Genomic DNA, 17,558 nt, shown 5'->3' with positions numbered 1-17,558 from the left:
AGGTTGAACTATATGTTCACGAATAGTCGGTACCGCATGCATGGAGTCTCATTGCATAATGTATGTATGTATGGTGTATAATATGAATGGATGTATTCCAATATTACACGTGTGTTTTATGGTTGTGTTGAGTTGAGTATGATGATGATGATGATTATGAGTTGATATTGCCGTTGCTGAATATGTGTGATCTGATTAGGGTGATGATATGTGTTAAATTACTTAGCATTACATGATAATTTATAATGCTTATTATATCGATTGAGGAACTCACCCTTACAACTATTTTTCAGGTAACGAGCAGTGATTGAGTAGAGCTAGTCCTTGGAGTCTAGTGTAGTTCCTTAGTGGGTCATGCTCTGGTAGATGTAACATCGGGATGGGATGTTTTGGCTATTTTTTCATTTGGTTGTTGAACAACTTTACATGTAATGTGTTACATGGTTAGAATGTTGTTAGTTTTTATCCGCTGCGTATTATGCAAATGTTTTATTTTGGTTAAATAAATGAGCATGACAGGATATTTTGGAAAATGGTGTGAAGTGTCGAGTGTGACACCCTTGAATTGCATATTTACTCTGATTTATGTTTTGATGTTTTAATTTATTTTTGGGGTATTTTAGAAGGGTGTTACATTAGTGGTATCAGAGCATAGTCGGTCGAGTCGAGTCGTAATTATTCTGTTCCCCTGTACGGGATAGGTGTTGTGTAACCCTATCAGTACTTATTGTTTAGCTTGTTGGGTTTTCAGAATAGAGATGGCTGGAAGAGGTAGAGACGATGCTGCGATTGCTGAGGCTCTGGGTATGCTAGCTGGAGTACTTGGAGGGAATCCGAATGTTGTGGGAATGCGAGCTGCTCGTCAACTGAGTGAGTTCCAGAAGAACAATCCTCCAATGTTCAAGGGAGCATACGATCCAGAGGGTGCTCAGAAGTGGTTGAAGGAGATTGAGAGGATCTTCCGAGTGACTGAGTGTGCCGATAACCAGAAGGTCAGGTTCGGTACGCATATGCTGTCAGAGGAAGCAGATGATTGGTGGGTTGCTACCCGCACTGAGTTGGAAACTGCTGGGAATGCTGAGATCACTTGGGCGGTGTTCAGAGAGAGATTCCTGAGGAAGTACTTTCCAGAGGATGTCAGAGGAAAGAAAGAGATAGAGTTCTTAGAATTGAAGCAGGGCAGCCGGTCTGTTACTGAGTATGCTGCTAAGTTCACAGAGCTGTCGAAGTATTACACTCCCTATGATGAGGCTACTGGGGAATTTTCAAAGTGTGTGAAGTTTGAGAACGGGTTACGTCCCGAGATCAAGCAGGCTATTGGGTATCAGCGGATTAGAGTGTTTTCTGATTTGGTTGACTGTTGCAGGATTTTTGAACAGGATACCAAGGCTAGAGCAGAGAGCTATCAGCAAAGGGTTGATAGGAAAGGCAAGAATCAGAATGATCGTGGGAAACCGTATGCAGCTGGAAAAGGTTTCCAGAGGCAGAGTGGGATGAGGAGACCTAGTGGGGGAGACTCCAGTGCCCCTGCTAAGTGTTTCAGATGTGGTCAGGCTGGACATCGTATCCATGAGTGTACCAGTAATGAGAAGAAGTGTTTCAAGTGTGGAAAAGGTGGTCACTTGGCTGCAGAGTGCCGGTTGAAGACTATGACTTGTTTCAACTGTGGAGAGGTGGGTCATATTATCCCACAGTGTCCTAAGCCGAAGAGAGAGAACCAGTCGGGAGGCAAGGTCTTTGCTTTATCGGGCTCTGAGACTTTTGCAGATGATCGTTTGATCCGAGGTACGTGTTATATTAATGGCTTTCCTCTTGTAGCTATTATTGACACAGGTGCGACTCATTCCTTTATATCTTTGGATTGTGCTGTGAAACTTAAGTTAGAGATATCTGTGATGCATGGAAGTATGGTGATTGATACTCCTGCGAAGGGTTCAGTGACTACTACTTCAGTTTGTTTAAATTGTCCTTTGAGTATTTTTGGTAGAGACTTTGGGATGGACCTAGTGTGTCTTCCACTAGTGCAGATTAATGTTATTTTGGGTATGAACTGGTTGGTGTGTAACCGAGTTTATATCAACTGTTTTGATAAGACTGTGATCTTTCCTGAGATTGAAAAAGAGAAGAGTTTGTTTCTATCTGCAAGGCAAGTGAATGAGGCAGTAGCAGATGGAGCAGAGTTGTTTATGCTGTTAGCGACTTTGGAGGCTAAAGATAAACTGGCGATTTGCGATTTAGCCGTGGTGTGTGATTTTCCTGATGTGTTTCCTGAAGAAGTGAATGAATTACCGCCAGAGCGTGAAGTTGAGTTCTCGATTGATTTAGTACCTGGTACTAGGCCGATATCGATGGCTCCGTACCGTATGTCTGCTGTTGAGTTAGCTGAATTGAAGAGTCAGCTGGAAGACCTGTTGGATAAGAAATTTATTCGTCCGAGTGTGTCACCGTGGGGTGCACCAGTGTTATTGGTTAAGAAGAAAGAAGGTACTATGAGGTTGTGTGTGGACTACAGGCAACTGAATAAAGTGACGATCAAGAATCGGTATCCTTTGCCGAGGATTGATGATTTGATGGATCAGTTGGTTGGTGCGAGTGTGTTCAGCAAAATAGATTTGAGATCTGGGTATCATCAGATACGTGTGAAAACTGAGGATATTCAGAAGACTGCTTTCAGAACAAGGTATGGACATTATGAGTATTCTGTAATGCCTTTTGGGGTGACAAATGCACCTGGAGTATTTATGGAGTATATGAATAGGATTTTCCATCCGTATCTAGACCAATTTGTTGTGGTGTTTATAGACGATATTTTGGTGTATTCGAAATCTGAAGAAGAGCATGATGAGTAGTTGAGAGTGGTTTTAGGAGTTCTACGAGAAAAGAAGTTATTTGCTAAACTATCCAAGTGTGAATTTTGGTTAGCAAAGGTTAGTTTTCTTGGTCATGTGATTTCAAGAGGTGGTATTGCTGTTGATCCTTCTAAGATAGAAGCGGTATCTAAGTGGGAAGCTCCGAAGTCAGTTTCTGAGATAAGGAGTTTTCTTGGACTTGCAGGTTATTATAAGAAGTTCATTGAGGGATTTTCTAAGTTGGCGTTACCGTTGACGATGTTGACTAGAAAGGGGCAAGCGTTTGTTTGGGACTCAAAATGTGAAGAAGGTTTCCAAGAGTTAAAGAGAAGGTTAACTACTGCTCCTATTCTGATATTACCAAGTCCGTCGGAATTATTTGAGGTTTACTGTGATGCTTCATTGTTGGGTTTGGGTGGTGTTTTGATGCAGAATAAGCAGGTTGTAGCTTATGCTTCGAGACAACTGAAGGTTCATGAGAGGAACTATCCGACACACGATTTAGAGTTGGCAGCTGTGGTATTTGTTCTGAAGTTATGGAGGCATTACTTGTACGGGTCAAGATTTGAGGTTTTCAGTGACCATAAAAGTTTAAAGTATTTGTTTGATCAGAAAGAGCTGAATATGAGACAGAGGAGATGGTTAGAGTTCCTGAAGGATTATGACTTTGGTTTGAATTACCATCCGGGTAAAGCAAACGTAGTGGCTGATGCATTGAGTCGGAAATCATTGCATATGTCTATGTTAATGGTTAAAGAACTGGATTTAATTGAGCAGTTTAGAGACTTGAGTTGGTGTGTGAGAGTACTCACAATAGTGTTAAATTGGGAATGTTGAAGTTAACAAGTAGTATTCTGGATGAGATTAGAGAGGGTCAGAAATCCGATGTGCTTTTGGTTGATAAGTTGACTCTAGTGAATCAAGGTCAAGGTGGTGAATTCAGAGTTGATGAGAATGGTGTTCTGAAATTTGGTAATCGGGTGTGTATTCCGGAGGTTACCGAACTTAAGAAGAGTATTCTTGAAGAGGGACATCGTAGTGGCCTGAGTATTCATCCTGGAGCTACGAAGATGTATCATGATTTGAAAAAGTTATTTTGGTGGCCGGGAATGAAAAGAGAAATTGCGAGTTTTGTTTATTCTTGTTTGACTTGTCAGAAGTCAAAGATTGAGCATCAGAAGCCGTCTGGGCTAATGCAACCGTTGGCTATTCCAGAGTTGAAGTGGGACAGTATCAGTATGGATTTTGTTTCTGGTTTACCGAGGACAATTAAGAATTTTGAAGCTATTTGGGTGATTGTTGACAGATTGACAAAATCGGCTCATTTCATTCCGATCAGAATGGATTATCCGTTAGAGAGATTAGCTGAGTTGTATATTGAGAAAATTGTAAGTTTGCATGGTATTCCGTCGAGTATTGTTTCGGACAGAGATCCTAGATTTACATCGAAGTTCTGGGAAGGTTTACAGAAGGCTTTGGGAACTAAGCTGAGATTGAGTTCTGCATATCATCCGCAAACTGATGGTCAGACTGAGAGGACGATTCAGTCACTAGAGGATCTTTTGAGGGCTTGTGTTTTGGAAAAAGGAGGTGCTTGGGATTGTTATTTACCTTTGATTGAGTTTACCTACAACAATAGTTTTCATTCGAGCATTGGTATGGCACCGTTTGAAGCTTTGTATGGTAGGAGATGTCGGACACCTTTATGTTGGTATGAGTCCGGTGAGAGTGTTGTGATTGGACCGGAGATTGTTCAACAAACTACGGAAAAGATTAAGATGATTCAGGAAAAGATGAGGATTGCTCAGAGTCGTCAGAAGAGTTATCATGACAAGAGGAAGAAGTCACTTGAGTTTCAAGAGGGAGATCATGTGTTCCTTCGTGTTACTCCGATAACTGGGGTTGGTCGAGCTTTGAAGTCGAAGAAGTTGACACCTCGATTTATTGGTCCTTATCAGATTTTGGAGAGGATAGGGGAGGTAGCCTATTGTATCGCTTTACCGCCGTCACTTGCGAATTTGCATGAGGTTTTTCATGTGTCTCAGTTGAGGAGGTACATTCATGATCCGTCGCATGTGGTCCAAGTAGATGATGTCCAGGTGAGAGATAACCTGACTGTTGAAACATCACCTATGAGGATTGAGGATCGAGAGTTGAAGCAGTTGTGGGGTAAAGAGATTGCTTTGGTGAAGGTATCTTGGGGAGGACCAGCAGGTGGCAACGTGACGTGGGAACTTGAGAGCCAGATGAAGGAGTCTTATCCGGAGTTATTCGCTTGAGGTATGTTTTCGAGGACGAAAACTCTTTTAGTGGGGGAGAGTTGTAACACCCCGATAAAATAAGATAATTATTTAATTTAAGTTAATAATATAATTTATAATTTAATTAAATAATTGGAATATTATTATTGGATTATTATTTTTATTGGAATAAAAGTTGGAATTTAGAAAAGGTCTCATTTGGTAAAAAAGGGTTATTTTCACGTGAAAAGGAAAAAGAGACAGAAAAGTGGAAAAAGGGCAAAAAGAGAAGAGCAAGAGAACATGGGTTGCAGAGAGGAAGAGCTTGAAGCTGAAGGATTGTCGGATTAACTCAGGTAAGGGGGGTTTATCGTCGTTTAATGGGTATTATGGGATAACATGTAGTGGGTAGTGATAAACCATTGATTTTGACTCTGATTCGAATGATGTATGCTGAAATTTGTGAAATATGGGATGAACGAAATAAGGGTTATAATTGGAGAAATCCGTAAGAATTAGATGGAATAATGTTAGAATTTGTGAAATTGAATAGGGTATGATGCGTGTTAGATGATATGAATGAATTCGGTGTAGAATTGGACTGTGGGAGGTTGGATTTGGGAGATCTCGTAGCAGAGAAAACCATAGCAGATCTGGAAATTGGTTTCTGGTCATACGCGTATGGCACTAGGCAATACGCGTATGAGATGGTCTGGTACGCGTATGGCACTAGGCAATACGCGTACGGATGAGGAAGATGATGTTTTGAACGTGGTTTGGTCTCTGTTGGTACGCGTATGAGGAAGTGGTACGCGTAGCATACGCATATGAGACAGGTGATACGCGTATGGGATTGGCGTAGAAATGGGCCATACGCGTATGGGATTAGGCAATACGCGTATGGTGTAACACCCCGATAAAATAAGATAATTATTTAATTTAAGTTAATAATATATTTATTAATTTAATTAAATAATTGGAATTATTGGATTATTATTATTATTATTATTATTGGAATAATAATTATTGGAAAATATATAAGTTGGAATTTAGAAAAGGTCCCATTTGGTAAAAGGTTTATTTTTCACGTGAAAAGGGAAAAAGGGACAGAAAAGTGGAAAAGGGGCAAAGAGAGCCAGAGAACAAGGATTGAAGAGAGGAAGGAAAGCCTGAAGCTCAGAGATTTGCCGGATTAACTCAGGTAAGGGGGGTTTATCATCGTTTAATGGGTATTATGGGATAATATGTAATGGGTAGTGATAAACCATTGATTTACCTCTGATTGGAATAATTATGCTGAAAATTGTGAACTTTTGGGATGAACGAATCTGGATTTAAAATTGAAGGAAATTCGTAGGAATTAGATGCAATAATGTTAGGATTTGTGAGATTGAATAAGATATGATTCGTGTTAGATGATATGAACGATTACTGTGTAAAATTGGATTGTAAGAGGTTGGATCTGAGGAATCTCGTGGTAGAGAAAACCATTGCAGATCTGGAAATTCTGGTTTCTGGTCGTACGCGTATGGCACTAGGCAATACGCGTATGAGATGGTCTGGTACGCGTATGGCACTAGGCAATACGCGTATGGATGAGGAAGATGATGTTTTGAACGTGTTTTGGTCTCTGTTGGTACGCGTATGGGGATGTGGTATGCGTAGCATATGCGTATGGGATGGTGTTACGCGTATGGGTTTTGGCTGAGAAATGGGTCATACGCGTATGGGACTAGGCAATACGCGTATGGGCAGGATTGTGATTTTCCTGAGCTGTTGTTGTGCAGTTTTTAGCTGTTCAGCTGAGTCACGTAATTCAGCTGATGTATGATATATTAGGGATCATTTCCCGTTGTTTTGGGTAGTATAGGTATTAGTAGAGTGTGCTAATACTGTGGTTGTTCTTTGGCATGATCTGATATGCTTATGTGATAAAATACTGATGATGTGTGATGATATGCATGATCCTGTGAATGTATCAGTTATGTGTGCCTTGGTGAATAGATTGTTTTATGGCTTAGAGTGTGAGCATATGTCTATTCTTGAATTATGGTTGATGAGTTAGCATTGCTAGGTGATTAGCATGCATATTGTGGCCTTTATGGTGGTAGCTAATTCCCATGGTAAGGAATTAGTGAGTTAGTCATTATGGACTGTTGTTGATGTTTGCATGCTAGGTGAATTAGCGTGCATAGCATGGCCCTTGGGGTGGTAGCTAATTCCCATGGTGAGGAATTAGTGAGTGAGTCACTAGGTCTCAAATGAGTGGGACTAGTGGGCTTGGTAGCCGTGCCTGGATTTGGACGGTGAGGTGAACTATATGTTCACAATTAGTCGGTACCGCATGCATGGAGTCTCATTGCATAATATGTGTATGGTGTATAATATGAATGGATGTATTCCAATATTATACGTGTGTTCGTGTTGATATTGAGTATGAGCATGAGTTGTATTTGTATTGAGTATGATAATTGAATTGATGTGCCGTTACCGAATGTGTGACGTGATTAGGGTGATTAATGTGTTAAATTACTTAACATAACATGATATTTTATAATGCTTATTATATCGATTGAGGAACTCACCCTTACAACTATTTTTCAGGTAACGAGCAGTGATTGAGTAGAAGCTAGTCCTTGGAGTCTAGTGTAGTTCCTTAGTGGGTCATGCTCTGGTAGATGTAACATCGGGACGGGATGTTTTACCTTATTTTCATTATTGGTTGTTGAATAATTTCACATGTAATATGTTACATGGTTAGAATGTTGTTAGTTTTATCCGCTGCGTATTATGCAAATGTTTTATTTTGATTAAATGAATGAGCATGACAGGATATTTTGGAAAATGGTGTGAAATAATTGTGTGACACCCTTGACTGCATAATTTCTCTGATTGATATCTTGCTATTTTAATTAAATATTTGGGGTATTTTAGAAGGGTGTTACATATGGGCAGGATTGTGATTTTTTCTGTGCTGTTGTTGTGCAGTTTTTGGTTGTTCAGCTGAGTAATGTAATTTAGCTGATGTATGATAGAGTAGGAATCATTTCCCGTTGTTTTGAGTAGTATAGGTATTAGTAGAGTGTGCTAATGCTGTGATTGATTATGTAGTATGACATGATATGAGTATGTGGTGAATATGTTGATGATGTATGATGGTATGCATAATGTTGTGAATGTATCTATCATGTATGAAATTATGAATGGACTGTTATGGCTTAGAGTGTGAGCATATGTCCATGGTGGATGATTGTTGATGTTTGCATGACTAAGTGATTTAGCTTGCATATTGTGGCCTTTATGGTGGTAGCTAATTCCCATGGTGAGGAATTAGTGAGTTAGTATTGTGGATTGTTGTAGATGTTTGCATGCTAGGTGATTAGCGTGCATATCATAGCCCTTGGGGTGGTAGCTAATTCCCATGGTGAGGAATTAGTGAGTGAGTCACTAGGTCTCAAATGAGTGGGACTAGTGAGCTTGGTAGCCGTATCTGGATTTGATCGGTGAGGTTGAACTATATGTTCACGAATAGTCGGTACCGCATGCATGGAGTCTCATTGCATAATGTATGTATGTATGGTGTATAATATGAATGGATGTATTCATATATTACACGTGTGTTTTATGGTTGTGTTGAGTTGAGTATGATGATGATGATGATTATGAGTTGATATTGCCGTTGCTGAATATGTGTGATCTGATTAGGGTGATGATATGTGTTAAATTACTTAGCATTACATGATAATTTATAATGCTTATTATATCGATTGAGGAACTCACCCTTACAACTATTTTTCAGGTAACGAGCAGTGATTGGAGTCTAGTGTAGTTCCTTAGTGGGTCATGCTCTGGTAGATGTAACATCGGGATGGGATGTTTTGGCTATTTTTTCATTTGGTTGTTGAACAACTTTACATGTAATGTGTTACATGGTTAGAATGTTGTTAGTTTTTATCCGCTGCGTATTATGCAAATGTTTTATTTTGGTTAAATAAATGAGCATGACAGGATATTTTGGAAAATGGTGTGAAATGTCGAGTGTGACACCCTTGAATTGCATATTTACTCTGATTTATGTTTTGATGTTTTAATTTATTTTTGGGGTATTTTAGAAGGGTGTTACACAGAACCTGCAGGATTTAGAGGGAGCGCTGCAAATAAATAAAAGAAACGCAAGTGAGCGACGAAGTCCAGTTAGAAGGGAGTGTTAAAATTTCCAGAAAAGCGTTACCAAGTTGTGTGGTTTCAAACACGCTAAGATATTGAGGATCAATATGAAGCGGCCCTGAGTATTCAGGCAGATAATACTTCGTTGGGACCACTCTGTCGGCTTTCCTCTTTTTAGAGGCATTCTGTATGTACGAAATGGGACAATAGAACCACACCGGAACCAAATGACCAAAGGCCAAAGCCAATGGACTAGATGGCAGAGGAGGGAATTTGAGTTTTCCGAAGTGAAGGGCGTAAAGATATTTGTCTTTCACGTAACCAGGGAATTTGAGTTTTGAAAGTTGGTCGGTTACTTTCGCTTTTAGTTCGACCGCAGCCTCCCAGATGGTCCCACGAAGATTATCTAGTCGATACACAACTTGGAAGTAATTCTGGAAAGCACGAATTTGTTTGACATGAAGAGCCTTACATTTGGTCGACTTCGCCTGCAAACAAACAAAAGCCTCGGTTAATTCAGATAGTTTGGCATCAGGATCGCCAACATAAAGGGTAAAATATGACTGCCACCAATCATGGAATTCTTTGGTACAGTAGTAGGCTGGTCGAAAAGGAAGAGAAGGGAAACTTGGTCAGTATGTCCAAATGTTTTCAAGTTCCTCTTCAACCTCACTCCAAGGTTGACCGCAGAGGCTATTGGCAAGTAGTTCCTGAGAGGAGAACAGAGACTTGGGAACGAACTGGCAAAGGCCAAATTGCCTAGCCACAAGGTTAGGCTAGTAAGCCACTAGGCCAGGATTGTTGCTGGCAGTCTCCGCCGACAAGAAGCGAGGGACCAAAAAACGCCTCCAAATGAGGAAGGATTCATTCATATGTTCCCCATCAGCCGGAGGGAAAGGTCTGGTGAGCCATTCAGGACCCTCAGTTCGACGGCTAAAAGGGGCCATAGAGGGTAGGAAATCGACACGAGTCAACATGATGTTGAAGATGAGTCGAAAAAATTGAAGGTCTGGGAAATTCTTGTCGATGGGTGTCAAGGGGATCAACCGTTTCCAGATAAGATGTCGTTCCTCTGGGGGACACGCAACCCTCCTCATTCCATAGGGGGCTATGTCTTTGGAGAAAGTGGCATTGAGCCACAATTGCAGGAACCAGAAAGGGCCATGGACCAATACGTTTTTCTTTCTGGAGTTCTCAGGGTCGAAGAGTCTAATCTGGCAGACAACCTCAGATAGAGACTCGTAGAGAGAGGCTAATATCAGTTGGCCCAAGGCAACGTCACGCTCCTGGTGCAATTGGGTTGCCAGGAGCAAAATGCTTGGCTACCTGCATAGACCTTGAGCAAAAAACAAAGCGGGACATCCAAAGGGTCAAGAAAGCCACATGCTCCTCGTTAGTCACAGGGCCTGCAGAAGTGGCGTGATGATCAATGAAGTTGTTGTATGTTGGTTTGTGAGAGTCACCAACGTCGAACCTCAAGGAGACTGGCGCTACAGCTTCGCAGTCGAAGACTTCGCCTGTCGGTCTCAAGCCAGTGATGGCAGCGATGTCTAGAAGTGTCGGCGTGATCATGCCACACTTAGTATAGAAGGAGTTGGTCGAACTCTCCCAGAATTGAAGGGCAGCTAATAACATGCCACAAGACTGGGGAGGGCCACAGCGGGTAATTTGTAAAAGGGTATAGATGCATGTTCTTTTCCAGTGGTCAATTTTCTCCGTTTCCAACCGGTCCATCCAAGCACAAAACTTAGGACAATTCCTGGGAGGAGCGGTCCTGAAGTTCCTATCGATGTATCGAAGGGAGAAGGGTTGTTGAGCGAAAATCACAGGTTCAGAAATGTGACTGGCGGGAAAAAGGGAAGAGTCGTTTTTGGTAACCTCTGGGTGTCGGTTTTCAGGGAGAGGACCTAGGAACGCTAAGGGTTCATTAGCCAGAGAGAAAGGAATCAATACCTGAGAACGCCAGATCTTCTCCTTTTCTTCTACCAATGGAGGCTCAGGAACATACTCCCTGCCATCAATGTTGATGGGGAGCGTGAGTTTAGCAGCAGAAGGTTTGTTAGAGCTGGCCATGGAAAGAACAGAAGGTTTCTTCGTTGTGGAGTAGAAGAATTTTCACAAAAAAGGCAGAAGACAAGTGAATGCTGAATCAAGAAGAGCAAAAAAGAGAAGAAGAAGAAGAAAGAATGAGGGTTTTATAGCCCTTAAACCCTGAGCAAAGAAGAGGGAGCGGTTAAACCTCCATGGCCGACACGTATACCCATGTTCCCACGCCTACGGACACGTGGAGGGGAGAAGGAAGCTGAAAGGCAAACACGTTCAGTCATGAAGATGTGAAATGACGTAGACTTGATTTTGTGCGGCTCGAGGAGAAAAAGAAACATTCGTCATGATTGTATGACGTCACCCACATGGGGTAAACAGAGGTCCCACTAAGTAGAAGCGGAAACAGTAATGGGTAAATTGACAGTTTTAGAGATGCCATCATCTCATCAACGTCGACAGTCAAAAATGGCATCTCTGGGGGGCATTTTGTTACCACGAAATATTTCTAAGGCATGCTGAAAGCACAATTAATGAAAGAGGCCTGTGAATGTGGGGGTCATACCCTACCAAAAGATAAAGAGATGTTGGAAGCAAGCAAGAAGGAAAAAAATAAACCAAAGGACGAAGCCGACGGGGAAAGTTGGCCTCGTCGACAGGCCATTCTGTCGACCGACGCAAGGTTTGGGACTTAAAGAATTATAGTCATATGAGAAGGAGACAACATCGCTCTAACGTCTGGGCGGGAGAAATTTGAAATTTAAAATAAACAAGCAGTTTCAAAAGGAATAAGAGCGCCATAATGTGAAGCAGTTAGCAAGACATGGGTGCAGCGGTTGTGCAGATCGCGTGACATAATATCTGCTAGTTTCTAGGAGTTTAGCTTATGAGTAGTTTCCTCTAGTTTAGTATAAATAGGAGTATCCCACAAGGGGCTCGGTGTGTTCACTTTGTACTACGAAATCAATCGTAAGAAAACTTCTCATTCCCAGCGCGAGGAAGCAAGAGTTTTTTCTGAGAGTGCTATGTACGTGAATCACCACATTTATTTCAATGCAACTTCCCTACTTTTCAATTGTTCCCGTTAAACATTTTATCTTAATTTCTTTTACTTTGGAGTTATCATTTTACATTGTCGTTTACGTTGTCGACACTGACTCTATTACGATAATAGAGTTCACCAAAAGCGTGTTCGTTGTATATCTCTTTTGAATGTTGTAGCGCTGTCGGTCACGAGTTACCTACAGGAGATAACATTGTCTAAAACTGTTCGTGTGGAAAAAGCCTACGCTTGTTCGACACTTTGTTAGGAGTCGTTCCTCACAAAGTCATTATGTCGAAGTTTGGACAAGCCTCACTTGCACTAGCACATGTCCCAGGATCAACTGGTCGATCCTGCAAGTAACCCTTCGTTTTAAAGCCTAGGGAGGACTAGCGGTTGTTTACCAATTTCCACAGTAAACAACGGTATATGTCATCTGGAAGAGAAGGCATATGGTTACCTGCGAGGAATACTTTAATGGCCAAGTAGGCCCCAAAGTTGTCAATGTTGGGGAATAGTATAATTCAATATATTAGGAGGGCTGGGACGACACTAAACACCTTCCAATTTTTGGCCTTCTCCAATGTTATGTCTTGATCTTCTAGGAACTTCTTTGAGAAAGCCTTCAAACTCCCTTTGGTTCCCAAGTTAGGTATCACGACCTTGATATCGAGACCCAAGGCTAAAGTTATCCTTTATGGAGTAGGAACTTCACCTAGCTTGGCAAACAGATTATGCCCTTTCAACGTTTGGCCTAAAATCCTCTTAAATTCTTCCAAGGTTGGAGTCAACTGCTAATCAGAGAACGTGAAGCAGAGGAGTGGCATGTCATAGAATTGGGCTAAAGTAATAACATCCATCAGGTCCATCTTCTAAATTAAGAGGTCTAAGATCTCCCCATAGTCACCTCTGAAATTGTTGCGGTTGATAGTAGTCAGTTTGGAGTTCAATATCTTCAAGCTTTTTGTTTTAGGCTCTTTGAACTTGAATAGAAAGGTGTTCCTTCTTTCTGAACTCATTCTCAAATGCTTGCAGATAAGTCAAATCCTTGAAATAAATGTCAGATACTAAGAGCTTTGTCATTTTCTTATTTATGCAGATGCAATGGAATGTAAATGGATGCAATGAGATGTCGTGCATTTTGGTTTTATGTAATACGGTTTCAAAGATACAAGGTACAAATGGTGAACAATTCTAATTTCTTTTCACATAAGGTTCTCACTAGGCCAGATCTAGGGTTGTAATAAAGGTTCCTAGAGTCATGGATCAAATACGAAAAATCATGTCACCTACGGCAAACACTACGCCAAAAAGGTTTTTTAACAGCGCATCTTAGACAGCGCTTTTAAAAGAAAGCGCTGTCTAAGGTTAAAATAAAAATAGAACACGGAAAATGTTCTAAAAAAATAATGAAAGCGCTGTCTAAGGGGGGGTCTTAGACAGCGCTTTTAGAAAGCGCTGTCTAAGACCCCCCCTTAGACAACGCTTTTAGAAAGCACTTTTATATATAGACCTTAGTCAGCGCTTTTGAGAAAGCGCTGTTTAAAGTCTTTCAATTAAAAAAAAAATTCATCTGATTTTTCACAAATATTTAAATCGATCCAAGTAAGTGCTTCTCTTACTATCCTAAATTGTTTATAAATTAAAAATAAAATTAGCAAATGAGGGAATGATAGAAGAAACAACCGCGCCACCAAAACCCTAACTTCACCATCACCGTCACCATCTTCCTCCGACACGATGCCACTTCCCACTCTTCCATTCGATGTTGTGGTAGAAATTCTCTCTAGGCTTCCTGTGAAGATCCTCATGCAACTACAATGCGTCTGCAAATCCTGGAAATCTCTAATCTCTGATCCCAAATTCGCCAAGAAGCACCTTCGCCACGCGAGTCAGAGCCTCGTCTTAACCGTCGGGGAACTCGATTTCGTCGTCATAGCTAACCCGCTCTCCTCCGTTTTCACAGAAGCGACCACCACAACCATACAGGTAGACTACCCTGTAAAAGATAAAGACGATTCCGCTGCCATTGTTGGCTCTTGTCACGGCATCCTCTGCCTCAGCTTCTGTTCACAACCAATGAAGGTGTCGCTTTTTTGTGGAATCCTTCCATTAGAAAATTTACGAAACTGCCCTCTTTGGAAGAGAGATGTCCTACAACATTATGTTTTTCCTTTGGCTATGATGATTTGAGTCACTGTTACAAGGTTGCTGTCGTTTGTTATCCACATACTCTTGTTCAGGGTCCTGTTAGCAATTGCAGAAATCTAGTAAAAGTTCATACTCTGGGAACCACTTCTTGGAGAACAATTCAGGACTTCCCTCCTAATACTCTCATTTTGAATGAATCAGGAAAATTCCTTAGGGGAGCTATTAATTGGTTAGCATATAGACAGAGGCATTCTTCATGTTGGGTCATTATGTCTCTTGATTTGGAGAAAGAATTTCACAGAGAGATACCACAGCCTGATTATGGAGGGATAAATGTGCTTAGTTTAAACATAGGGGTGTTGAGGGATTGCTTATGCATATTTTCTAATGCTGATACGTTTTCAGATGTTTGGCTTATGAAAGAGTATGGAAATAAAGATTCTTGGACTAAATTGTTCCGTCTTCCTCACACCAGAAATCTTGGTTCTTGGCCTCTTGTTTATGCACTTTATGTTTCTAACGATGATCAAGTGCTATTTGATATTGAGCGAGAAGAGTTGGTTGTTTACAATTCTAGAGATGGTACTTTTAAGGATCCCGGTATTCAAATCATAGACAAATGGATGGAATCAGAAGTCTACCATGAGAGTTTGATATCACCTTGCTTTTAAATACTAACATGTATGTTATGCTACTTGTGTATCAAGAGTCCATCTACTGGATTCTTCAACTCCCTCATTGCAACTTTTACGTTGATTTTCATTTGTGCTATGTTTACTGCTCCCTTCATGGTTTATGCTTAGTTATTGGTAGATGGAATTTGCAGCTTGAGAGATTGCTATGTTTGGTTTTTTGGTTTATTTGTTAGTTAGACTTTTTCTGTTTGTTCTTCTTCTGTGCATTTCATTATATGGTTTCTGATTTGGTTCTCTAAGATTGGAGTCAATTGTTATGCCTAGTAGAGTTGGAAGATCAAATCTTGGATATGGCAGTGGCAGCCGAAGTTCTATTTCTGGTCAAGAATCACACGGGATGTATAGCAGTCGGCAGGGAACAGGTTATGGTGGAGGTGAATTTCGTTGCAAATAGTCTGGTCTCTTCTTTTCAACATTGAAGTTTTCTTTACTTACAATTCTATTATTTTTTGTCTATCAGGATCTTATGGTGGCAGTGATGTTGGAGGCATGTACTCGTCAAGTTATGGTGGTGATTACGTTTCTCGTGGAAGTGATGTAATTTTCCCGTCCTTTCCCAATGTCAATAGGAATTAGTGTTCTGTGTATGTTTTGTTACATTCTTATGTATTGTCCATGCAATGTAGGTTGGCGGCAGCTCATATTCGTCAATGTATTCTGGCAGAGGTGCCGGCGGCGGTAGCAGTTACATGGGCAGCGGTGGATCTGCACTTTGAACTGTTTGTCTTATTGCAGTTGTGTTTGTTTATTGTAGATTCTGGCGGATGCAATGGGACTTGGAAAGACTGTTATGACAATTGCTTTGATTCTAAGTAATCCAGGCAGGGTGAAGTCAGAAGACAGTAACGCAGAGAGCCTATATGACAATATTTTCTCAACTAAGAGGAGGAATATTAACAATGTAGAGGGTGGCACTCTGATTGTTTGTCCCATGGCATTATTGGGTCAGTGGAAGGTGAGATTCCTCTCTAATTAAGCCAATTAAAAAAGCATGGTTGTTCTTTTATATTTAAGCCAATTAAAAAAGCATGGTTGTTCTTTTATATATATCTCAATATTTATGTGAAAGGCAATTTACAATGGTTTATAATATCCAGGACGAGCTTGAAACACATTCAAAATCAGGCAGCATATCCATATTTGTTCATTATGGTGGGGGTAGAACTGATAATGTTGATTTGTTGTTAGAGTACGACGTTGTCTTGACAACATATGGTGTCCTATCAGCTTCATATAAAAGTGTAAGGAAATGTTTATTTGTATTTTATTTTCATAAATTTAAATAGTGAACCTCCTCATTTTGGATTCCCTGATTCTTTGAAACCAGGATGGAGAGAATAGCATCTACCACAGGGTCCAATGGTTCAGAGTGGTACTAGACGAAGCTCACCATATTAAAGCCCATAAAAGTCAGGTTGCCCAGGCTACTATTGCCCTGTCCTCACACTGCCGCTGGTGTCTAACTAGAACACCGCTTCAGGTTAATTATTGAGAAACATTTTGTGTAATTTATAGAATTGCTAGTAGAAAAGTACTCCTCCCATATAATGAGCTCATAGTTATTAAGCAAAAGAGTGTATTGTCAAGAATCTCTTTCTGAAATTGTGATGTTCTCTGTTTCAGAATAGTTTGGAGGATCTATTCAGTCTCCTGTCTTTCCTGCGCGTTGAACAAACTTGCTAGTAGATTCCTACAGAATTCTATTTCTTCTTCCCATTCTATCCAATCTCATGGATACATTGATGAGGTTTTGGGTCATATTCAAAAGGGTGAAACTGTAGAATGCTCTATATGTTTGGAATCACCTGAAGATCCTGTTTTTACACCATGTGCACATCAGTTTTGTAGAGAATGCCTATTCAATTGCTGGGGTACCTCAATGGGTGGCAAGTGTCCAATCTGTCGTCAATCACTCAAGAAAAATGATCTTATTGTACTTCCATCAGAAAGCCCATTCAAGGTTGATACTGAGAACAATTTGACGGAGTCTTCAAAAGTTTCAAGGCTGTTTGATTTCTTAGAACATATTCAGAAATATTCTGATGAAAAAAGTATTGTTTTTAGTCAATGGAATTCATTTTTTGATCTATTGGATACGTTATTGAAGTTTATATTAACATTGGTTATGTATAGGTTTTTGAAGTTTAAAATGAATTGAACTTTATAATTGTTAGGATATTCAAAGATACTACCTTAGTTATGTATTTTTGTCTGGATTAATTGTTTTCAATTGCTTTGATTATAAGTTATATCTGATAATGCATGATTTCTTTATTTTTTTTGTTTTCAATTGCTTTGATTATAAGTTATATCTGATAATGCATGATTTCGTTATATTTTTGTTTTCAATTGCTTTGAATTGGTATATATA

The 17,558-nt window shown here is 40.3% G+C and overlaps 2 protein-coding genes across 2 annotated transcripts; both read left to right on the top strand.

The window, feature by feature from the left end:
* The first annotated feature begins 14,081 nt into the window (after positions 1-14,081).
* LOC127094514 (F-box/kelch-repeat protein At3g23880) lies at positions 14,082-15,898 on the top strand. Its single transcript, XM_051033339.1, has 4 exons — positions 14,082-14,426; positions 14,549-15,561; positions 15,648-15,724; positions 15,814-15,898. The coding sequence occupies exons 1-2, from the start codon at positions 14,082-14,084 to the stop codon at positions 15,161-15,163; spliced, it is 960 nt and encodes a 319-aa protein (XP_050889296.1). The 3' UTR covers positions 15,164-15,561; positions 15,648-15,724; positions 15,814-15,898.
* Positions 15,444-16,870, top strand: LOC127094513 (DNA repair protein RAD5B). Its single transcript, XM_051033337.1, has 7 exons — positions 15,444-15,561; positions 15,648-15,724; positions 15,814-15,894; positions 15,942-16,142; positions 16,285-16,428; positions 16,515-16,667; positions 16,811-16,870. The coding sequence occupies exons 1-7, from the start codon at positions 15,444-15,446 to the stop codon at positions 16,868-16,870; spliced, it is 834 nt and encodes a 277-aa protein (XP_050889294.1).
* The last annotated feature ends 688 nt before the right edge of the window (positions 16,871-17,558 follow it).

The sequence above is a fragment of the Lathyrus oleraceus genome, chromosome 6 (assembly GCF_024323335.1).
Source record: "Lathyrus oleraceus cultivar Zhongwan6 chromosome 6, CAAS_Psat_ZW6_1.0, whole genome shotgun sequence".
Taxonomy (NCBI): Eukaryota; Viridiplantae; Streptophyta; class Magnoliopsida; order Fabales; family Fabaceae; genus Lathyrus; species Lathyrus oleraceus.
The sequence above is the reverse complement of the archived record's forward strand: the minus strand, read 5'-3'. Positions and strand labels throughout refer to the sequence as shown.

Coding starts and splice junctions, on each gene's coding strand:
- LOC127094514 (XM_051033339.1), top strand. CDS start 14,082: ATGCCACTTCCCACTCTTCCATTCGATGTTGTGGTAGAAATTCTCTCT. Junction 14,427..14,548: donor TCTGTTCACAACCAATGAAG/GTGTCGCTTTTT, acceptor CACTGTTACAAG/GTTGCTGTCGTTTGTTATCC.
- LOC127094513 (XM_051033337.1), top strand. CDS start 15,444: ATGCCTAGTAGAGTTGGAAGATCAAATCTTGGATATGGCAGTGGCAGC. Junction 16,143..16,284: donor CATTATTGGGTCAGTGGAAG/GTGAGATTCCTC, acceptor TATAATATCCAG/GACGAGCTTGAAACACATTC. Junction 16,429..16,514: donor TATCAGCTTCATATAAAAGT/GTAAGGAAATGT, acceptor CTTTGAAACCAG/GATGGAGAGAATAGCATCTA.